General features: G+C 44.2%; 2 protein-coding genes across 6 annotated transcripts in view; one reads left to right on the top strand and one right to left on the bottom strand.

Moving 5' to 3' along the window:
• NR1H3 (nuclear receptor subfamily 1 group H member 3) overlaps positions 1-6,075 on the bottom strand; it is a 41,273-nt gene extending 35,198 nt beyond the window's left edge. For 3 of the 5 annotated variants that reach the window (XM_063117503.1, XM_063117505.1, XM_063117507.1), the window contains exon 1: positions 5,421-6,075. The gene's annotated coding sequence lies outside the window, so the exon portion shown is untranslated. The remainder of the gene's footprint in view (positions 1-5,420) is intronic. The other 2 variants (XM_063117504.1, XM_063117506.1) reach the window with 2 other exon arrangements.
• A 2,777-nt stretch (positions 6,076-8,852) lies between these two features.
• Positions 8,853-23,267, top strand: ACP2 (acid phosphatase 2, lysosomal). The gene is made up of 11 exons (XM_063117494.1): positions 8,853-9,226; positions 9,983-10,078; positions 10,574-10,660; positions 14,298-14,450; positions 14,764-14,862; positions 14,956-15,045; positions 18,244-18,376; positions 18,493-18,581; positions 19,091-19,197; positions 19,787-19,962; positions 20,057-23,267. The coding sequence occupies exons 1-11, from the start codon at positions 9,011-9,013 to the stop codon at positions 20,191-20,193; spliced, it is 1,383 nt and encodes a 460-aa protein (XP_062973564.1). The 5' UTR covers positions 8,853-9,010; the 3' UTR covers positions 20,194-23,267.
• Positions 23,268-23,981: the final 714 nt, after the last annotated feature.

Below are 23,981 nucleotides of genomic sequence, written 5' to 3'. Positions count from 1 at the left end.
TTTTTTCCCTCTCAAGGAACCCAAAGTGGCATACATAATCCTCCTCCTCTCCATTTTATCCTCACAACAACCCTGTGAGGTAGGTTGGGCTGAGAGTCTGTGACTGGCCCAAAGTCACCCAGTGGGTTTCCAGGGCTGAGTGGGGACTAGAACCTGGATCTCCCAACTCCCAGTGCAACACTTTAACCACTACACCACACTGTCTATTATAGGCCAAAAACATCACAAGTTGCCCAGCCCTGGAGTAGGGCCATGTTCATCAGGTTAATGAAGTGTTATCCTAGTTGGCAGATACACATGGTATAGAGGGGGTAAAGGCCATGAATGGAGCGGCAGAGAGCTCCATCGCACCTACTTTTTTTATCCAGTTTTCATCCGCGGTTTCTCCCTCCGCTTCCTTAGTGAGTTGAGCACTGGGCATTTTCATGTGTGTACATTGTTGTACTCTTTCAGCTCATGTATCTTTTTACATGGAGCACTGCTATGCTGCTGAAATCTCCCACCCCCACCCCTATGTTCTCCTTTCCCCTGCAGTTAATTTTTTATTTTTTAAAAAATGTTTTTTTAATTTGTGAACAAATACTACAATACAGCAGCCTGAAGCTGCGTAATTATGGTAAAACAACACAGACTTTCACAGAAAAAACCAGATTTTCCCCACTCCAAAAAGAAATGAAAAAATGAGAGGAAAGAAGTGAAATGAGTGCAGGACTGGGACGATGTCATGTGAGTACCGGGCTGCAAAACCACATACCAGGCATGGCGAGTGTGCAATAAATCGCTGGTGTGATGGAGCCCAGAGTCTTTAGCATTTCTCTGTTGAGCTCAAATCTATACAAGATGAGCAAAGTGTAGTACTTCATGTATCTGCTAAGGTATGTTTAAAAGGAATGCCACAATAATGGTTATTGTTTACAGTGCCACAATACTCCTGTTTTGTATTTGTTGTAACAAATTAACATGGGAATACATCATCATTTTTGGACAAGGCTCAGTTCACTTCACCATTCCCCTATTACTGATAGGAGGCTGAGAAATAGTAACTTGCTAAAGGATTTCAATGGAAACAATTAAAGGCATCCAAGATAAGAGCATATGAAAACAAGAGGAAGCTGTATTTCCTGTTTTTAACCTCAAGGAATTGGCTAGGTGGCTGCTCCAGAAGAAAGGCTATGGAATATGCTCCTGAAGGTTTGACCAAAGGGCACCTAACAATTGTTGCATTGGCCTGAATAGCCATTCTTATTCAGCTATATGAAGTCACATTGCTTAAGAGTGGGTCAGTTGCACTGAACTCCATTTATACAGAAAAACAAATGCAGCCTTTCCCTGATCTTGCTCGGACAGGGCCCCCTCCAATCTTCCTAGCTATGCACAGCTGTAGTATTTTTGCCTGCATCAATACTACAAAATGTTCTTCTCCTTTCCAGAAAGCCACCTTATTCCTCCCACTAACAATTCAGACAATGCTTAAGAAAAACACACACATCTCTACAAGGCACATGGAGCTTGGATTTTCCTCTCAACAGTCTAGCCTTGAAAGGAACTGTGCTGTGTGTTCGCATGAAGCTCTTACACCAAACTCATGGATCATTCAGGCTCCAAGTCTTTCTGACCGGGTTGCCTTTCTGACCGGGTTCTGTGACCTTTAAAGGCTGCATGAAAGAAAAGTCAATATAGCAGCTTTTCTTATCATGGAACTACAGCCACGGTTAAATGCCATGGCCTTGGCCTGAAGCTTGGAGTCGGAGGAGGAGAACAAGCCAGCTGGGTCTGAGGCTGTGGTGCTGCTTGCTGGAGACCTGGACCAGGCCTAAGGTTGGAGGCAGGAGTCTGCCAAGACTGGAACTGGCAAATACAAGCCCCTGGACTCAGAGCCTGCAAAACTGGAGCCAGCAGCCTCACGAGCACCTTCTCTTGGGTCTGAAGAATGAAATGCCTCCTGCACTATCACGCCTGCCTAACAGCACAGGAATGCCCCAGGCAGGAGCCCTCAGGGAGAAGAAGCACCCATCTGCAGGCCAGGGGGTTAGTCCTTTAAGAATCTCCATCCTTCAAGAAAGGGGGCAAAGGGAAATGCAGAATACAGGCTTTGCATGCAGACGGTCCCAGGTTCGTTCCTCGACAGATCCAGATAGGGCAGGGGGGAAATCCTGCCTGAAATCTTGGCAAGCCACTGCCAACTGGTGTCGACAATACTGAGCTGGATGGACCAAGGGTCTGACTCAGTATAAGACAACTTCCTGTGTTACCTAGATTAAGAAGTGTGGACTGGAGGCAAGGGCTCATTAAAGGTCTTAGTCTACCTCCCATCTTTCTTACAGCAAGGCCACAGCTAGACCTAAGGTTTATCCTATGATCATCCAGGGTTCACCCCTGCCTGAGCACTGGATCCCCTGTGTGTCACCTAGATGAACACGTTTGACCCCTGGACGATCCAGGGATAAACCTTAGGTCTAGCTATGGCCCAAGTTGTCCATTAAGACCTGTATTTAGTGTTGCAAAACCGTGGCCTGTATAACTGCTTTATCTGTCTCTTTGTCTTGCCAGTACCACCTGTGGATAGATTAGAACAGCCAAAGATGCAATGGCTGACTCTTCATGTTGCTACATCCTTATACAGAGTGAGTGGCTATAGAGAGGGTGGCTATCTTAATAGAAAGCCATTTATCCATTTAGATTATTAAAGGGTGAACACTAGAATATGGATGGATACGAAGAGTCCAAGAGATGCTCTGGCCCTTGATGGGAGAATCAAAGCCATTTGTCGAGAAGCTCCAAAGAAGATGCATCTGAAAGGAAACCCACAGGGTGGTATGTCTAGAAACAAAGCCAGTACACACAGGAAACTTAAGTGGCTAGTCCTGGTAGCCACAGAAGAAGGTTCTGATGATTCCAGGAGAGTAGATTTCCATCTTGGAGGTAACTCCTGCAATATATAGTAGAGCCACAAATTAAAGCTGATGATGTAGGGAGATGTTTGTCAGGGAGGCTGGACAGCAGTATGGGCTGCGTTGACATTCTGACCCTGGAATTCTTTCTCCCCAAGATAAAATAGATACTAGGAGATGGCAGGAAGTTCATCTTCAAAACCTTTGCAAGGAATCTGAATACAAAAGTGGCACAACCTAGGAAGAGATATTAATGGGAAGCAGGGCATCTTCCAGGATGATTTGAACCCTTGAGTGAGAGGTCTTCTGAACAAAAGGAAAGTAACCGCTGAATAAAATGCTATTCTCTCACACTCGGGGTGGGTGGGGGTGGGCTCAAGCCCTTTCCCCTGGTCAAGGCGATATAGTTTACTTCAAAACGGGATTCTTTCTATTCAAATGGATGGTCTTCGATATAATCAAAGCTGGCCAGGTCATACATATGGGTGACCTGTTCGTTTGAAAGTGCCACATTCCTGCACATGAAACACCTACATGTGGGGTGAAGCATTATTAGAGGCCGCTACCATGGGAGGGACAGTGCATTTGAACCAGCTGTTAGTTTAAGCCAGAGATAGTCAACTCACTCCCCACCGCCGATATTTTGGCCTACAGCTCCCATTATCCCTCACCACTGGCTATCTGGGTAGGGCTGAACTACTGGTCTCCCTTAGGTTCCAATGAGTGGGGATGGAGCTCTGAAGGGAGAGAAAGACGGCGGCCAGGGAGGGGGAAGAAAAATAGTGAGGAAGGGGCTGGGTAGAGAAACAGAAAGGCTAGAGGCTGGTGAGATGGAGAGAGACCAAAGGGGAAAGCTCTGCGCGGACGGAAAAAGATTGTATGGAGCCAGCAGGAAGCAACACCTCCCTCCTTTTCCTGCCCAGTGGCAGGTTCAGGATGAAGAAGGAGAACCTGGTGCCCTAAAATTTGTCAAGGTTTTTATTAAAAATTAATTTCTGAAAGGGGCAGGGAGTGGAGAGCTTCACAGGTGCCCATGGGCATTGCATTGGGGACTCCTGTTGTAAGGTAAGTATGTGTTGTGTGAAAAAGGCCTTCCTCTTGCATGTCATGAACTCACTGTCATAATCAGTTTCATCAGGTGTCCCCAAACTCTACTTGTATAGGAGAGAGAAATATTCTCAAACCACTCTGCACCATTTATCATTCTATAAACTTCTATTATATTCACCCCACCCCCGCCTCTGCCTAACTAAAACCCTCTAAACCCTTTAAGCTTTTCTTTACAGTGAAGTTAATCATTTGGGTCATCCTTGCATTATTCCTTTTGCATCTCTATCCTTTTTGAGACAGGACAACAGAACTGTACAGATGGGAAAACTACAGCAGTAGCCTTCCCTCATTATTACCCACCCACCCCCAGCAATAGAACATTTAGCCATCATGGTTTATACAGCTGATGGTAGATGCATTCTGCAGTAATTTGTCTAATACAAATTCAAAGCCATGTAAACCTTTCAAAGGCAAAGAGCCAATCCCAGTCATCATCTGGACTGGAGACCCAGCATGGTGTAATGGTTAGAGATTAGGGATTATTGACACTCATCCTAACCTACCTCACAGGCTTCCTGTGAGGATTAAACTGGAGAGGAAGACCACCATGGAAGCCACTTTGGGTTCCTTGGAAGGAAGGAAGGATATAAATGCAACAAAGCAACAGACATCTGCACATTGATTACCCTTTATTATCTATCATTTCCCTACCTTCCAAATTAAACCTTGCCTCTGAGCTTAAATATTAATTTCTTTGACAGCATTTCTAAGTGAGTAAAGTGCACTACAATCTCTCTCTTTATAACAACTGTGAGATAGGAAGATAGTGACTTGTCCAAGGCCACCCAGTGAGTACATAATCAAGGAGAAATGTGAACACAGATTTCCTAGGCTGAAGGAGGAAATGGTGCAACAGATAGCCTAACAGTCTTGATTCCAGATTTTGGCAGGCCCTGAGCAAAAGGGCATCATCATTTTTTTGCTCTCTCCTGGAGGGGAGTGGTGCTGGTAGTAGAATTTTCACACAAGTCACATAAACCCATGCAGAAGCAAGAAGATGACCATAGAAGCCTATTGTTGCATGTTTTAGTAGCTTCTTAGTGACAGAAGTGTCAACGTGTTTAACTGCAACTAGAGATCACTATTATAAATACATAACATTTCATTCACACACTTTATCCAATGCCCTCTCACTGACTGAAAGCCATAAGGCAATGGACATCTTCCCACACATGTATAGAAATAATGCTCTTGTGTTTTCTCCAGCACCTGATTTTTACCCTTCTCCCTCTCCCACCCCAGGCCAAGTGAAGCACATTAACTCAGAAGCACTAGTGTATTAAATGGGCCTTACTCCCTGGTAACTGTCCTTATGACTGCTGGTTTAGATTCAAAACTCCAGAATAACTAATCCAGAATAATCAAGAAGAGGGTGGTTTTGTACTCACAAGGACTAGTGCCACCATACCACACACATACCTCGCAAAGCGAAGAAATCACCCTCCTTTTCACGGATCTTTACCCCGCCCCTTAACACGCGTGCAAAAAGTGTGGCCAGAATGTGCCTGTTCACTTTATTCCCTTTAAGCAATTTGCAAGATGCTCCTGTTCCTTCGACGAATCAGAGCCAGAGGTCAGCAGCAGCTCTTGACTTGAGCTGTCAGGATGGGACGAGCCCGGACCAGGAAAAAGGCATGAATGGAAGCCTTGTCCTTATCCACACGCATAAATACACGTGCATGTCGCTTTAGCGCCAGCAGGTGGTTTGACGCGGGCACCCCGACTTTCCCGACGCCGCTAGGAGGAACGCAGTGGCAACGGCACGCAGAGAGTGTAGGGCAGACCCTCCTCCGTGGGTTAAGCGTGCGGCTCTCGAGGGGGCGCCACCAAACTCCCAGGTTGCCCAGGGAGATCGGGTCGAGAAAGAAGTTACCCGTCAGCAACAGGAACGCCAGCAGCCCCGGAAGGGGAGGCGACTCGCTCAAGGGGGCAGCAAACCCACCTCTCCCAGAGAGGGGCAGATCGTTCCGGGCAGAGAGCTCCTTGCCCCCAGGAAGGCCACAGCAGCCGGGGCAGGGCTAGGTCGGCGCGCTCAGCTATTGACTTCTGGGCAGCAGGGAGCCGCTCCGCACAAGTTGCAGCAGTGATGTAATGTGAGAAGCAACAACAGCAGCAGCCTTCGAGTCACATGCCTGAACTTTCCCCAACTCCACCCCCCGGCCCCCGGCCCGCCCCCATTTCTACAGCCTGGCAGCGTGGCGTGCATGACAACCCCAAACACAAGACAACCGTCCTCGCTCAGGCTCGCCTGCTACGGATGAATGGATGAGGCCTTTCTGGTGGCACGGAATGTTATCATAGTTGTTGTCCTCATCATCACCATCATCATCGTCGTCATGTTTTGCGTGGTCTCTCCCTTCCAGTTTTATGAAGCAGAATGCTGTACAGCCCAAAGGCTTGTCGCACTACCCACAGGGTTTGCCCCAAAATAATAAAAAAGTATCACGTTCTGAAAGATTCTGCTTTTCCTTAGGGCCAGAACAGCAGCTATTCTCCTCCGAAGCTTCACTGGGCCAGAGGGGAACTAATCCAGGCTGATCCACAAACCAGGTAAGGAGGCATGTTTACAGATGAAGCCGACTGTGTGTCTTTGGTTTCAGCGGCTCCGAGGCCAGTGCTCAAAAATACGTCACTGTCCTAGTACGGTAGAATACCTGATGCAAACGTCTTGGTTACACCAATTAATGTCAAGTTGAATTTAGCCAGTGGAGGCTGGTGGCTCCGATTTCAGTGCGGCTGTGAATCCATTCTGGGCTTTAGCAAGAACCAGCCAGAACTCTAATGGAGCCATCGAAGGTGCTGAACTCTATCCCCAAAAGAGGTTGGGCACCTTGGATAGCTGCATTAGTGTTCTGACTGAAACCCAGAGTAGGTTTACAGACCCATCAGAATCAGAGCCACTAGCCTCCACTGAGTTCAGCTGCGTTTAAATTCCATCTCTGTTAAACTCTCACTGTGGTCTTTGACAAGTTATTATTGACTTAATTTGTTTGATTCAATTCCTCATTTTAAAAGAGAAATAAGGCTTACTTCTGTATAAGCCTGCATAGCATTTTTTTGCATGAGTGCTCAACAATATTATTGGGAGAGCAAAACAGATTTATATTAAGATCTCACCTAGCCATGAACCTGTTCTTTCTTTCTTTAACATGTTTTATACCACTGTTCACTTTTCAATTCCAAGAACATACAATATCAAAAAACAAATAAACATGCACATACACAAAATAAAGGAGCAGTAGCAGTAATAAAAAACATAACTAATGGGATTTTGAACGCCTGAGTGAATAAAATTTAGAAAGGCACTTCCTTAAACCTCTCATTTGCAATATGTAGATTGTAATGAACCACCTTAACGGGACTGTTGGAAGAATTACTGAGATACCAATCTGAAGCACTTTAAACATCACAAACGTACTTTATAAATGCTGTAATATTGTAAACTACTTTGCTTTACTTATTTTTTAAAGTGTTAACTAAGTTGTAAAGAAAAAAGTCCTACAAATCACCGCATTCCCCAACCAGTCATGCTGGCTGAGGAATGCTAGGCGTTGTACCACTTTTTCTGTCTAAATATACATAGGATTGTGCTCTAATAATAGTAATTGAAGGAGTCAAAGTATCAGTTTAATACCAGTAACAGACTCGACTTTTCTTGCTGCCCATCTATACAAATATCACGGTTTGTATGTGCTTGTCTATAGGCAGGGGTATCACTTTTGATATTTTCTTCTTGCTGCCAGTAGTTTTTTCCATTTACTCTCTGCTGTGGCCTTCCTGGGGGCAAGGAGCTCTCTGCCCGGACCAATCTGCCCCTCTCTGAGAGAGGTGGGTTTGCTGCCCTCTTGAGCGAGTCGCCTCCCCTTCCGAGGCTGCTGGCGTTCCTGTTGCTGACGGGTAACTTCTTTTCCACGGCTGCTGCATACTGGATTGATGTTTTTGTCTATTGAGCTAACCACCACAACCACAACAAGAACCATGTCTACATGAACGGTTTGCCCCAGGGTGGATTCACAGTAGCGGCAAGTCATCTACATGACGCAGCTGCCATTGCGAAGCCATCTGGGGTCAAACCCTGGAAACTCCGCTGAAAAAAAAGTTGGACACTAAAAAAAGTCACAGCCCATGGCGCCCTCTGATTGGATGCCATGGGCTGGACAGGGAAGGGGGCGGCCCCACACCTCTGTAAAAAGGGGGGGGGAAGGAAAATGGGGAGAGGAGAGGAATGGGCCATTCTTCCCTCCTTTTTAAAATTTTATTATCTGTATCTGTGCAGCTGTGCAGATACAGATAATAAAATAAATAAGGGGGGAAAGAACGGCCCTGTTCCTCTCCTCCCCGTTTTTCTTTTCTTTTATTTGTAGAGAGCGGGGAAAGTTTGCACTTGCGTTCCTTCCTGTGCAGATACCAGGAAGGAACGCAAGTGCGTGAGCCAGGCGCCAAAGCGCCTCCATCAAGACAGGGGCCTGGTCAGACCCTGCCAACTCACACCCCATCAGTGTATATATGAGTTTAGGATTTTTCACCCCAATATGTATCATTTTACACTTTCATAAACTGAACTGCATTTGTTGCTTTATTGCCCACTCATCCAGTACAGGGAAATCCTTCCTGACTTCTTTTTACCACCCTGAATAATTTGGACACCTCGCCTCTCAAGCCTAACTCTTGGTCATCTATGAATACGTTAAAAGGCACTGGGCCTAATGTATATATTCTTTCCTGATCTGCGGTGCACCTATCCATTTCATTTGGGTATTGTTGCAGGAAACGACATTGCCCACTGGGTGGAATGACAGCCACGTACTGGCAATGAACGAATCACTTCTCCAAGATCTACGCACTTTCACTCAGTCCAGGAGCCTTTAAAATCCCGCACCATTCGTCACCGTCCCATTTCTCCGCAAAACATCCTTCAGGAAAAAACGAACAAACCCCGTGATATATCTGCTTCACGAAATTCATCATTTCCCCGCAAGAAATGGCAAGACGGGCACCAGCAGCTTCAGATGCTGAAACTGAGCATGCTCGGGCCGTTTGAGCCTGCTCACTGTTTCCAGGATACTTTTGTCGAACGAGGAACAACGATAGATAGGGAGAAAGCCATGGAGGCTGGGAGGAAGCGCCGGAGCTGGACGGGCGTTCTCCTTACGCTGCTGCTGAGCCTTTCCCTCGAACTCGCCCAGCCGCTCGCCCAGAACAGAACCCTTCGCTTTGTTACTCTGGTGAGGAGGCAACGACCGGGGTGCGGCGGGGCAGGGGCAGAGATTAAGAGGGGGGCGGTTTGTTGCCGGGGGGGGGGACAATTCTTTGGTGTGGGGTAACACATGACAAAAGGCTTCCGGCCCCAAATGGAAGAAAAATTTCAATCAGCCCCCCAAAACCATGAGATCCATTTTAAAAAAGAAAAGAAAAGAGGTGTGTGTGTGGGGTGTTATGCCTTATCTCCTCTGGCAGAAAGCAGCTGCCTTTTGCGTTAGCTTTGTGTTGCTGGAGTGTTCTGGCTTTTTTCCGCATGTTGCGGGAATCCAATGATTTAAAACCACAGCTGGGATTATGTTAAGTTTATGTTAAGAAAATATTGAAAATTACAGCGTTTGGCTAATAATAATAATACTCCTGAGTGCTGGCATGGCAGGAGCCAGGGATGAGCCAAGAAGACAGCAGAGTCTTGTGGCACCTTAAAGACTAGCATTTATTATGGCATGAGCTTTCGTGGACCAAAGCCCACTTGCAATGTTTAAGCTTTTAAGGAGACTGTATGTTCCTTCCGGATATCAACGAAGGTTGTCTGAATCCTTTCGTGTGCTTGACAATTGTTGCCCAGTCTTGACAGAAACGTCTCCTTGCCCCAGGGCAAATGGGGAAATATACCAGTGATCTCTGGCCCAACCCATTTAGGAAATAGAAAAATGCATGGGGGTGGTCCATATATAGCACACGTAGACCTCTTTGTGATGGTAAACTATTATGACTTTCAGTTGTATCGTCATGGGGATCGCTCCCCAGTGAAGGCATATCCCCGAGATCCCCATCAGGAAAGTGACTGGCCACAGGGATTTGGCCAACTCTCTAAGGTCGGTATCCTGTGGGAGCTTAAGACGCAAAGGAAACACTTCTTTGAAACAGGGAAATTCAAACGGTTGCCTTTGATATTGTGTAATAACATGTCAATTAGGTGTTTTTTTAAAAAAAATCTCCATGCAGCCTATTTGAGATTTCCTCTTTTGTTTTTGCATTTGTGGGCTATTTTGGGACTACTTTGGTTTTCTCTTGGCTAACTCAGGAAACAGCAGTATCTTTTAGCATCAGAAAAAGCAATTGCATTGTTTAAATTATAATTCTATGCTGTTTTAAGTTCACTGTCTTATAAGAGCAAAAATAAACATATAGTTTTTAAACCTGGAGTGGGAGAGAAAGCTGGTGGATGATGAAGGGAGCGGTTTAATCCATGTTAAAGATTAACATTTCCTAGTGTTCAGGTTGTAACCGTTCTCATTTTCTACTGTGTGTTGTTTTGCAAGACAGCAATATAATTTGTCTTATTAATTTGCTACTATTGATGCGCATAGGAAGGGATGCAGCAACAGTGGGACCTAGGCCAAGTCCTTCGAAGGCGTTATGATGGATTCTTGAATGCATCATACAGTAGACAAGAGGTTAGTGTATTATCCCAAATCACTAGTGGTTTCATCACAGTGTACTCTTTTTCTCCGCACCCTATATTTAAATGTATATTTACTCACTCTTTTCCTAAGTGTATACCTTCATGCTGAGGAAGATGTTGTAACAGTATGAAAGAGTGTTATTTCAAATAGCATCTCTGGTTAAAACTATTTGCCACATCTTTATTTGAGTTAAAATATCAGAGGAACACTAAACAGTCACTGAATGGGCAAAAGAATGACATACAAGAGAGTCAAGAGAAGAAGATGGTGGTATCTAGGCTCAAGTGAACATTGTTTGGTAACATGAAGCCAATGCAAGCAAACAAAAGGAACAGGGAACGCTAAAATAGTGGTTCTTGCTGCTAGAGACAGTGTTCTCCTGCTCTTAAGTCAATGCCAGGGTGGGTGGGGAAGAGAGGACATGTTTCAGCATATTTCTCCAATCTTCCCTGAAAACAGCCAGGCTGTCTCAGGTGTGTTGGCTTGTAGTTTTCCGCTGCCCTTTATCAGTGATGAAAATAGATAATGGAAGTTCAGCAAAAGATAACAAAGCACACTGTCTTTCTCCGATTTTGTCTTGCACTTCAGCTATAAAGCAGAGATTTATGATGACAGAGTTGACTTGTTACATAGTGAGAAACCAGCCTAACTGGATTGTTAGCTTTCTTCTGAATGTTCCCCCCACCCTTAAATCAGTCTCAATGCCAATTAGTAAACAGTGTGAAATTTACATACACTTAAATAAAAGGGCAAAGTGAAAATGAACAATGGCTCAATTTTATTTGCCTACGTTACACTGGAAGCATATATATTAGACATGAATGTATTCATCCTATCCAAGTATGTTCTTTAAACTTCCAATGACCACCACAAATTAAATTACAAAAAAAGCTCTTAAGTATTTTTGTTAGCTACGTATCCATAGTGTGGCATCATGTTACAGCCCAACCTAGTTGCATATAAGTTGTATCTCTTGTTGGTTTTCTTCTTCTGCCAATTTCTGAACCAAGAGCCACTTCATATGATGGGCACTGCAATTACAACATAGTCAGCTATGTTTTTTTGGTAACTTCTGAAAGGAAAAATACAGTTCTAGGAACTGTGATTGCCTGAGGTTCCTAGATGTCTGCTTGCCACATTTTTATCCCCACAAATCTGTAGAAATGCATTGACAACTCATGATGGAAGTAGAGTGAGAGATCTCAACTGCCAAGTCTTTATTTTTTCACTGCATTAAAGTTGTTGCTGACTGATGGATTGAGGGAGACTGATCAAAACTTGCAAAAACATGCATGCTACTTTCTTGGACCGTGTAGTTTGGCTTGCCTGCCTTATCTGGTGCAATCTGCTCTTCAGGCATCTATTATTTATTATATTTATTGCACTTTTAAACTTCCCAATAGCCCAAGCTCTCTGGCCAGGTACACTAGATTAAGCACAAACCTATGCGTGTTCAGACAGAAAATAATCCTACAACTCTCAGAATTCCTCAACCAGCATGTCAGGCTGGGGAATGCTGGGAGTTGTAGGACTTTTTTCTGTCTTAACATGCATAGGATTTTGGCTTAAAAACATAAAATACAAACAATTAATAAAAACAGCACATAATGTTTGCGGCATAATGAATTTTGGACTAGATCAGTTGACTTGTATGGGGCTGGTAGACTGATGCCTGGCTCTCAGACAGGGAGCTAGACTAAATAAAATGTTGGGCTTTCCGGATCTGTAAATTGTATCTGCATCCTGCCTGGATTGCTTTGTAGGCTTCAACATCAGATATATGAGAAAGCCAGAGACTTTGTTAGTTGCTTTGGCCTTTCTGGGAAAGCTTGTGTCCCACCAGGCCTGATTCAGCCCTTCCTTCTCAGAGCTGGAAAGTAACCGCAACCCAGTCACCTCTCAGCCGGAGGCTCCATTACCTACTCCTGTTTCTTATCTGCCGGTATTGAAGCTTTGAAAAGTCTAGTATACAGTATGCTGGCAGCTCTCACTTGAAATCACTTCAGAGCACACCAATGTATATAGGGGAAAGGTTCACATTCTGATAACTTCAGGGAACAACATCCTGTGCATGGCAAATGAAAGGAGTTGAATTAAATTAGGAGAATAAGATTTTACCTGGCTATGGTGATTTCCACACTGTCTGCTCTTATATAAGGGTTCAAATGTATCGTGCAACATATCTGATTTTCATAGTCCACCTATGAAGAGTTCTTCGATCTGTACCAATTTCCTTCCAGTCCACATAACTGCTAGGTAATTATGGGACTGTTATGAGCTGTCCTTGTAATTAGTTTGGAATGTCTTTGGGAAAGCAGCACCTCCCTCTTCCTACACTTTGTATTTTCCAGGCTTGCTGCAACAAGCAATCTCAATGTGGGGGTGGGGGGACTACTCACTTGTACGCTTGGAGAGAATGGCTGACGCCTATCATAACTCATGTCTAAGGCCCTACTCAGGCACAAAGTGGGTAGGCGGCCAGGGGCTCACGTGCCACCCCCGTACCCAACATCCCTGCATGTGTTGCCCCCATCTCTCCACTCCTGATCTTTGTGCATTACCTGGGTTTCTGATTGTGGGGAGGCTTCTAAGCAATTTAGCTGAACATCCTCCAGACCTTTGCTCAGTAGAGGGGAAGGCATATGTGGGGATGTTCGGGGCAAAGGCGGCATGTGTGCCCCAAGCCCCTTGCAGTTTGTGCCCTTACATGTTCAGGCTGAATGCCTGAACAGAACTACCAAATTTTTGTGTAGTTCCAAGCCCACTTTTTAAAGCTTATGTTACCTTAAGTATACCTTATTTTCTACTTCACCTACTGCTTCTAATTTAAACTCCTGTCCAAGTTCCCATTCTATTTCTCTGCTTTCTATAACATCCCAGGTTGTGATATCAAACTACATTTTGCTCACACTTGTTGGCACCAATTTATTGTGGGCCTGTCACTGTCTATGTCTTATCCAGAGTGTGGGTAAACCAGAGGCACATCTACATGAAGGGTTTGCCCCGGGGCTGCTTCGTGCTAGCACATGACACAGCCGCCATTGCGAAGCCATGGGGGGGGCAAACCCTGGAAACTCCAAAAGTCAGGCACTTACCTGACTTTTTTGGCAGCGGAGCCCATGGCGCTCCCTGATTGGTTGCCATGGGCGGCCCCGTGCCTCTGTAAAAGTAAAAAAAAAAAAAATGGGCGGGGGAGGAGAGGAACAAGCCATTCCTCCCCCCTTTTTTAATTTCATTATCTATAACTGCAGAGCTCCGCAGATGCAGATAATACAAATAAAAAGAAATGGGGGTGGGTGGGGAGGAACGGGAAGCCAGAGCAAGGAGACGTGGTTCGCCCAGTCCCTCTCGCATCCTCCTCTGGCTGCCTCATTCCTTCCTCCCCCCCCCCCCCGGTTTTTTGTTTTTTGTTTTAATTTTCCAAAGGCGCAGGGCCGGAAAATTCGCACTTGCCTTCCTTCCTGTGCAGATGCCGGGAAGGAACACAAGCGCGGGTGCAAGGTGCTTCATGCCGCCATAAAGATGGGGGCCAGATCAGTAGAGCAAGACCCTCTTATTCCTGCACTGGAACAATGCTGAGATTAGTGAAGCTAATGAAACACACTCTTTGTATTTGGTTCTATGGCAGATCTTCATACGCAGCACAGATTTTGATCGGACCCTGATGAGTGCTGAGGCCAATCTGGCAGGACTTTATCCCCCAGAAGGGCAGCAGGTGTTCAACCCCAATATTTCTTGGCAGCCCGTCCCTGTCCACACTGTGCCTGACTCTGTGGAACGGGTGAGTCACTTTCACTGATAAGTACTGGTACATTGAAACTGCTTGCATCAAAGAAGCTCTCTCTTCAATCTTGTTTTCATCAACCATAAGCCCTGCTGTTCTGCTTCTTCACCCTAAATTAACTTGCTTTGCAGCAAGATGCATTTTGTGGGGCCCAAATCCCCACAAAAGGTATTTCCTTAGTTAGAAGTAATTGATTAGGGCAAGAAACCCATGAATAAGCCGATGCCATATACTCAAAGAGTCCCCCATAAGGAGGGATCCATGCTCAAACGATTCTTTTAGCCAACTTGCCTATTTTGCCTCAATCCAGCTCCTGAAGTTTCCATTATCTCCCTGTCCCCGGTATGAACAGCTGCAAAATGAGACCCGACAGACAGCAGAATATCTGAATAAAACCATCGAGAATATGGTATGTTGAGTTTTATGGGACTTCCTATCTCTTTATATAATCCTTAGGGTCATAGAAAGATGGAAGAGCTGACTTTATCCCTTGCTCCTGCAGGAATTCCTAGAGACAGTGGCAAACATGACAGGAATTCAGGATGTTTCTCTTGAGACGGTTTGGAGTGTGTATGACACACTCTTCTGTGAGGTGAGTAGACGGTATTCATCAGTCATTTGTTGTCCAAGCTGTTTAGAATTCTTACCTTAGTAATGTCTGATGGTGCCTGTGTTCAGGGGTGGGCAACTTCTGGGGGCCATTTCCCAGCAGCAAACTATTCCGTACCACTACAGAGTGCTACAATGGTTAAATCTAGCTAAATTGAACCCTTTTGGCGTTCTGTAGCTGCTACTGATGCATTACCCCCGATATTTTTAAAACTTGTTTGGGGAGCAACAGAGAGCAGCAGGTTGTGTTGGCAGGGGCCACAATGGGGAGTGGCGAGGGCCACATGCCGCTTGCAGGTTGCTCACCCCTGATCAAGAATAAAGGGCTTCCTAAAATGGATATTGTATGTTGACGGGGGAGTGTTCACAGTTTGTCTTGAGGTGAAGCACTTCTTGGTATTGCTCAAACGTTCCACTATTTTATACAATGTATATAATCTAAGGGAAGAATCAATGGTGTGGTTTCTTAGTTCCCATAAGTAGAATTCCACTCATGGGATGCTCCCACAAGTATATGCAAGGGGGAGACAATGGCTCAGTTCAGACAACACGTTTCTCAGCGGTGGTTTTAGAACTCCACAGTGGAGTTTTTACACCAACGTTGAGAAATGTGTTGTCTGGCGGGAAAACTCCACACCACGGTGGAGTTTTTTTTGGAAAACATTCCATGCTGTATATCCACGCTGTGCAGAGGAGAATTCCTGCACAACCAGTGTGTTGTGTGGAGGGCTCTGTGGAGTTTTCCATTGAGTTGACTATTCCCACTGGCTAGAGTTCCCAGGCAAGAGTGGTGAAAGGAGCGAGTGCCACTCTGTAAGAGCCGCCGGGATTGGTTTTTGGTTTTTGTTGCAGCGATGGCTGATGGGATACTGTTGGGAGGGCCGGGGGAGGAGAGAGGGTGGAGGAACTGTCAATCAAACATCATGATGGATTTTACTTAACTCCATGGTAGCCCACAGTAACACAACGGTGGAGTTAAAATATGTTGTGTGGGGAGTACCTCGTAAAAACTCAACCGTTGAGTGGAGTTTTCACACTGCATTGACTAATGTGTTGTCTGAACTGAGCCATTTTTTGTGCCAATTCTCCCTCCCTATTGCAGCCCTCTGAAAATCTGCTGTAGGTTTGGAGAGGAATGGGGCCATTCCTCCCCCTCCCTTTTTAAAATTTTATAATCTCTCTCTGCAGATACATATAATAAAAATAAATGGGGGTGGGTGGGTAAGAGCTGGCAGCCAGAGAGAGGAGATATGGGTGGTTCACCGCTCGTGCAGGTCTCCAGTCCCTCTCACATCCTCCTCTGGCTGCCTCATTCCTCCCCCCCCATTTTTATTTCTCTTATATGTTCCTGCGGAGCTCCACAGTTAGAGATTATCAAATTAAAAAGGGGGAGGGAAGAACAGCCCCGTTCCTCTCCTCCCCCTCCCGTTTTATATTTTACTTTTCAAGAGGCGTAGGGCCGGAAAAATCACACTTGCCTTCCTTCCCGTGCAGATGCCGGGAAGGAAGGCAAGTGCAGGTGCAAAGCGCCTCCGTAAAGACGGGGGCCCAGTGAGCTTCCATGGCTGAGTGTGAACTAGAACCTGGATCTCCCAACTCCTAGTCCAACGCTCTAGCCACGACACCACACTGGCTATCTCATGACAGTCATTTTTCTGGTATCATATTTTAAAACCTACAAAGTGATGCTGGCCATTGTTGTCCTTGTGCTCCTCTTCTCTACTGCATTTCTCCGTTGACATCTCCCCCTTCCTTTTAAAGTTTATCATTTAGTATGCTTCTATGGATGCCACTAAAATCATGTTTAGAAATCTAGTTCTCTACAGCTTATGTCCATTAGAGTGCAAACATTATGCCTAAGCATAATAATCAGGTCTGTAGTAAGACCCCTTGAAGTGTCTGTGACTTTGCATCTTGATTTTAAGTATTTTCTATGAGGGTCTGTAATTCTTGCTTGTTTGTAATCCTGTTTAGAATGTCCAGTTTACAATCTTTAGGAACTGTCAGCAGAAAAAAACCCTAAGGAATAACATGGTGGGAGAGTGTCCCAGGACAGACTTTGCAAAACAAAACAGTTTTGAAGTTCCTCAAAATGTTGATCCTTAAACTTCCCTTTTGACTTTCTGTCAGATGACCCAAGGAAGAAATTTTGCTAAATAAACTAGATTATCTGTTATTGAGTCATCAGACCTATGTAACTAGCTCAAGCCAGCCAATAGTATGAAGCTCCTTTCTTTCCAGCCATGAACTATTAACAAGAAAATTGTAATAATTTTCAAGCCTGCTACAGGCTAACTGAATGATGTGTTGGAGAATGGGCTCTCCTAAATTGCCTTATTGCAGTCAAATGAGAAAACTGTGTTGAAAATTGAAAGAGACCAATGCAGACTTAAGGTTTCCTTCTGCTGTTATAATTTCTTTTCACACATAACGTGAGCAGCTATTACAAAAGCTACAATTGTTGAAGGACTTGTTGCCATGTCTGCTTAAAGGTCAGCCAAAAATGTACTAAGAGTCTCCCCATGCCAAACTGGGAAGCAAATATGAGTAAAGTTACACTTTTCATCATCAGTGTGACTTACTCCATGATCAAAGACACCTTCAGACCTGAAAATTCAAAATTCCATGCAAAAGCTACTCCATATTAAGCCATTTGGATAATTGGATAAATGTGCATATTGTGATGAGAAACGTGGAATGAAGGTTGCTAGATACTGTTGATACTTACCCTACTGGTGCAGTTCCTCCTTTCCTCTCCACTATGCAACACCAAAGAATTGAAATTAAATTATTCTCTCTTCATGAGTTTGGGTCATGGATCATTGGGCTTTGATCCTAAGAGCAGCTTTTCCCAATCTGGTGCCCTCCAGATGTTTTGGAATACAGCTTTCATCATTCCTGACCATTTTCCGTGCTGGCTGGGGCTGATGGGAACTGTATTTTAAAACATTTCGAAGACAACAAGTTGCAGATGGATGCAAACAGCATAGATTTACAAATGCACGTGTATCCCTAGTTTAGGAATTGACAGTCACAGGATTGACCCTGGACAATATGGCAAGCTCATGACAGATTCTGGACTGAATGTCATAGCTCATGGTTCCGTAGGTCTGTGTGTGTTTTTATTATTTTTGCCTAGGCTGTATCTCTCAGTGACCTTCCCTTTGTGGTGTCTTTCCAGAAAACACATGAAATGTATCTTCCAGCTTGGGTAACTCCTAAGGTGATGACTAAGCTGAAGCAGCTAAAAGATTTCAGCTTTTCTTTCCTTTTTGGGATCCACAGCCAGGTGGAGAAAGCTCGTCTGCAGGGTGGTAAGTGAAGGCGGAAGAAAAGCAGTTTGAAGCATAATGGTGGTGGGGGGTGGAGGGGGAAGCAGTACTACTTGTCTATCAAAAATAGGACCTGATTCTTTGTTCTCTCTCCACAGGGGTCCTTCTGTCTCAAATAAGGAAAAACCTCACACGAGCTACCAACGCCTCTGCACCCCACCACTTTAAAATGCTTATGTACTCAGCCGTAAGTGTGCTTGTCGGAACTGTACTTTCACTTTCCTAGTCTTCCCTTCCCTATCTTGTCTTTGCACATTCCCCAGAAGATAATGCAATGCTTTTAAACAAAACAAAAAAAACTGCCCACCTGGCATAGTTTCTCCTATATTGTGAAAGGAGGAATATGCAAGTCAGAACTTCCATACCTTTGCAGTCAAATATTATGGCCTTTCTTCGGTCTCTGCTTAAGCACATGTACAATTTCTGCACCTGCAGATGTTAATAGATGTCCTTTCAAGCAACAGTCACACATAGTCTTCCCTTCTGTAGCACAGCACCAAATTTATCTCCCACTTTATTTCTCTCTTCACTGTTGAAATGAGATGCCGGCTCTTCCACCGTGGCTTGGGAGCCCTTCCTTCTTCTTTCTACCAGCACCTCAGGAATTTCTGCCAATCTCCCTCATTCTGAAATGTGGTTTTGCGTCTCCTACCATAATGTAGAGGGGAGGTTCACTTTTTTCTCCTTCTTTCTCAGCATGACACCACACTTGTGGCACTACAGATGGCTCTGGATGTTTACAATGGGAGACAACCACCCTATGCCTCATGTCATATATTTGAGCTGTACCAAGAGCATGACGGGTGAGGGATTCATTGTGGGTATCAGTTAAAGGAAATATCTTCATAAGCACTGAAAGGCAGTTGATCTCTCAAATTGCTGTTCTTTTAACTTTTGTCCATATATTCACAGGAGATGAAATTAGGTAAAAAATATTCAGATGGAACATCAGTTATATTTTTTCCCTCTTCTATGCAAAGGGAGTCAATGGTGTAGATATTAGTAAAGCTTTACTTTCTATAGTACCAACTAGTTCTGATGTGACTAGGAGATAATTAAAAGCAGGAGTATCAACAGTACTTTGATACAGTTGTGAACATGTGGATACTTAATAGAAGTGGGGATAGTTTATTCCTGTTAACAGACTTGAATTGAGACCCTGTGGTCTAATACAACATGAAAATATATCTATAGTTGTACCTTAAGAGAAATGAGTAACTTCCAGTCTAAGGGCAGGGTTTTTTTCACCTTGCTCCCAAACAATGAGCATTTGTTAATTTCTAGCATTCCTCAGCTAGTTACAAAGGGTGGACAGGAGTTGTATGACAATCCAGGGAAAGTACATGACACATCTTCAGGCCAGTTCCTCTCATGCCTCTGTTTTGCTCCTAGTAACTTTTCAGTGGAGATGTTCTTTCGGAACGAGAGTGGGAAAGAGCTTTACCAAGTTCAGCTGCCTGGCTGTGAACAGCGTTGCCCTCTGCAGAAATTCCTGCAGCTTACAGAGCCTGTTATTGCACAGGACTGGAAGCAAGAATGTCAGATAGCAAGCACTATGAAAGACACAGGTGAGTGGAGGAAGCTCAGGGAGATGAACTAGAGGAGGACATGTGTGAGTTTAAATGCCGTAGCCCATGTTCTTATTCTTTTCACTATTTGCAGAAGTTATTGTGGTTTTGGCTGTCTGTGGATCCATCCTCTTCCTGCTCATTATCCTGCTCCTGACAGTACTCTTCCGCATGAAGTCCCAGCCTCCTGGCTATCGGCACGTTTCCAATGAAGGAGAGGAACAGCCTTGACAATTGCTCCAGCCCCTCCTGAGGCAGCAAGAGGAAGCAGTGCTGACCACAGAGACAAGAGGGGCTTCTCTCAGTGACTAAGTGTCTTGTTGGTTTGTCTTGATTGCTAAGCCAAAAGGCGGCCCAGATGTGATGGTGGAGTTGTTGTGACTCTCAGATGCAGTCTACCTGCCAAATGCATCATGCAGTTAAGTATTAGGAGTGAAATGCTGGCATGATTTGGGGTTGCTGTTAGTCAATATGTGACTAGTTCCATCAAGAATACAGTCTTACTACCTGTGAACCCAATGTGCTTTCCATCTGAAGCCTGCTCCTCCTCAAACAGTCTTGCTCAATCTAGTAGTTGCCACTGGTTCATCTCTTCCTAACTTTGGGAAAGGGGCCTAATGCTAAATCAGCAAAAAGTGGCTTCTCCAGTTCCTTTGTAAAAAAATATTTGACTTGGGCTGTAATCCTAAACACACGTCCTAGGGATTAAGCCCCAGTTAACACAGTGGGACTTACCTCAAAGTAAATATGCATAGGATTCTGCTGTTAAGTGCTTTGGTCTTAGCTATTACATATTTATAGAGTGAGAAGATTGGTACTGGACCAAAGGTTCACATTGCCCGCCCATCTATACTAGGGGAGAAATGGGGTGCTCCACTTTCCAATTATCACTGGCTACAGAAATTCTGTAAGATTGGAATATAGTATACTTCCTCCATCTCTGACGCGCCATCGTTAGAATGCAGTGCTGCCTTATCTTAATGGACTAGAGGCTCCACATGGGTGAAGCTTTTTACTGTGGAATTTTGCTATATATATCAGGTAAGGCCCAGATAGTGATTTTCAGAGCTGTTCTTTACCTACCCTATGATGCATCATGCACAATATTCTGGAGCAGCAGAGGTTCAAAAGAATTCTGCTGCTTTAGAAACAAAAAAAGTCAAGCTTTTAGCCTGTATAGTTGCAGAAAGAAGCTTAAGAGTGCAGTGCTATGCATGTTTAGACAGAAGAAGGTCCTACAACTGGCTGGGGCATGCTGGGAATTTCAGGACTTTTTTCTGTCTAAACATAGATAGGATTGTGCCCTAAATGTATGGGCAGCATCCAGTCACTTGTCATCCTAACCTACAGAATGGCAATTAGGCAGTAATCACACAGAGGGTCATATATCTGTGGCCTCTACATGACAATCTTAATTTCCTGGTATAGGTACCTCATACTTAGAAGTTCAGAAGACTTACTATACAGCTAGGAGCTGTGCCAGAAATATTTGTGTTTGCCTCTAAATTCCACATACATATTGCATTCAAATGCATACAAAGGACATCTACATTTCTTGGACACAAACAAAAAGCTAGCCCTTACTGCAGAGAAAACGGTACCCTGTCCAGGTCCGAATTCTATAACAAAAGTGCTTTTGAGCATGTCCTTCACCTTTAAACAACTACAGCATATTCAACTTCCCCACAAACTTAAAAATAAGAATCCGTGTTTATAGCACTATGGTATGATTGCCATATAGTCCTGAGATCCAACATATTCTCCAATCGAAGAACAGCCCTTCCCTACTAAAAAGCTATTTTAATTTCTTCCTTGTTGTCAGGGATGCTTCTAAAAAAAAAAAGACAGCTTCTGGTACAGCTCAAAAAGTGCTTTCTTTTCATATTTTCCTGCAGCCTGCCTCCCTACTCCTACCTCACCCACAAATAGGAAAACTCTCATTTTTTGCCCTCCCTCAAGGCTCAGACTACAAATTATTTTTCAACACCCAGACTGAATCCAGAGAACACATTTTTTCCATCCTTAAAAGAAGCCACTCTGGTGTTGCTTCCCACTTTCCTTCTTTCCAGTGGCAGCCATCAAGTTCTTAAAAATAATAAAATAAAAGACTTCTTAGAAAGTACAGGAAGTTCTATGCAAGGATTTCAATATGTTCTACTTTCCTTTGGAAACAGAGAGTGAAGGAACCCATGACTTTTTGTACTTCTCTACATCAGGCTTTTTATCTTGCAGGTTTATCAGGGCTTCTGCTTCCAGATTCTTTGCAGGATTAAGATTGCCCCTTTACACATGCTTCCCCTTCACCACCAACACTCCCCCCCCCCCGATTTCATTTCTCTTCAAGTTCTGTATGTTTTATTATGTAGCCACTAGATGGCACTGTGGTTATGGCACAACTCCATAATTACACTGCGTGTTCAAATCACTATCTTAAAATAGTGCATTTCCCCCATTACAATTAAAGCAACAGAAATGGTCACAAAGCATGGGAGAAACCCTGGAGGTTGATAATGTCATGTAAATGTCCTGCAAACTTCCATGAGTACTCTATCTCAATCGCAGGATAAAAGCCTGATGTAGAGAAGCCCCCAACTGTGGGCTGGGAGGGGAAGCAGTTCTACTGAAAGGGTCTTGTTAGTGGGAGATTATTAAATAAAGGGATATTTTGAAATGGCACTGAAACATACAGTCATCTCCCTCCCCTTTCCCTAGCTATCCAGCAGGCTTCAGGGAGCTAGCAGCCTTAATCGCCCAACCCCCAAAGTGTGAGCTGCTTACACTGAGACGTCAATACAAGTGCAATGTAGACAAACATCCTGTCCCTCATTACATTACTCACCTTCCTAATCCATCATAGCATTTATTGATGCTATCACCAGGCACTACTTTCTGCACTGCAGCTTTTAGTGAGAGACTTGAACTCTGGATTCTCACCAAATACCCTTCATTGCCAACTACAATACTCAATACAGTTCTGTCAGAAAGTTACCAAACACAGCTTGAAGCTGTCCCCATTTATATTTTTCCTCTTGCTGATCACCTAACTGCATGACATGGCTCCTGCAGGACAGGATGCAAGCGCAGAGCCAGAGGAAGCCTGGAAGAATAGCTGTCGTAAATGGGTGAACTATTTAATTCACTAATTACCTGCTGGCTAGGTAGCAAATCAAGAGGGAAAACCATCTGCATCGGTACACATGGAGGAAAATAGGTTTCTACTATTCAATGAGTCTGAGTGATGTTTCTGTAATTCACTTGGATCACTTTCTCAGCCTTTTCTTCATTAAAAATGAAGGTTGGACTGGGCTGCTCCTTTTTCCTTTGTGCAGGTTTCATAACTGGACCACAAAGGGGGATGTGCAATGTATTGCACCGTGCATCTTTTGCTTTAAAGTTTGCCCATAAGGATCCTAGTGAGGGAACATTTCTTCCAGGAAATAATCCATCCTCTAAGCAGAAGTTGTTTGCGTGCATTACACTGTATAGGGATTTTTATTTTATTATGTTTTATGTGACCATTGGACATACAGTGATATTCCTTTTCTACAGTTGATGGTGTGTTTTTTTCCTTGAATGGGTCATCTTCTCACTGGCTCCAATACTTTCTTGGGTCAGACAGAGTCCCCTCCCAATTTTGGGATGTAACAGCATCAAAAAGATAGTGATAACCGCTCAGAGAGCTTCGGCTATTGGGCTGTATAAAAATGAAATAAATAAATACCTCTAAACCTAGGTTTCCCTGCTTATTCAAAGACTGTAACTCTTAAAGACAGAATAACAAAACAACAGAACAGTAAACAAAATATCTCTGAAGGAATGGGGGGATGTCTCTAGGGTCCAAGAGACTAACTGAAGAACCCCAAGAATTGGAGACCATCATCTACTCTCTCCAAGAGTAAGACATCTTCATTCATGGTGTAGGATACCCTACATCCGCAGTAAAGGGGGGGAAAGAAAAATTAGGGTAAGTCCAATATTCTATTTTATATAGTAGGGGAGGGTATCCTCAAATTGGATGT

This window comes from Elgaria multicarinata, chromosome 2 (genome assembly GCF_023053635.1).
Source record: "Elgaria multicarinata webbii isolate HBS135686 ecotype San Diego chromosome 2, rElgMul1.1.pri, whole genome shotgun sequence".
Classification (NCBI taxonomy): domain Eukaryota; kingdom Metazoa; phylum Chordata; class Lepidosauria; order Squamata; family Anguidae; genus Elgaria; species Elgaria multicarinata.
The sequence above is the reverse complement of the archived record's forward strand: the minus strand, read 5'-3'. Positions and strand labels throughout refer to the sequence as shown.

Excerpts from the sequence above, each read along its gene's own strand:
- ACP2 (XM_063117494.1), top strand. The coding sequence starts at position 9,011 with ATGCTGAAACTGAGCATGCTCGGGCCGTTTGAGCCTGCTCACTGTTTC. Across the intron at positions 18,377-18,492 it reads GAAAGCTCGTCTGCAGGGTG|GGGTCCTTCTGTCTCAAATA; the intron begins GTAAGTGAAGGC and ends CTCTCTCCACAG. Across the intron at positions 19,963-20,056 it reads AAGCACTATGAAAGACACAG|AAGTTATTGTGGTTTTGGCT; the intron begins GTGAGTGGAGGA and ends CACTATTTGCAG.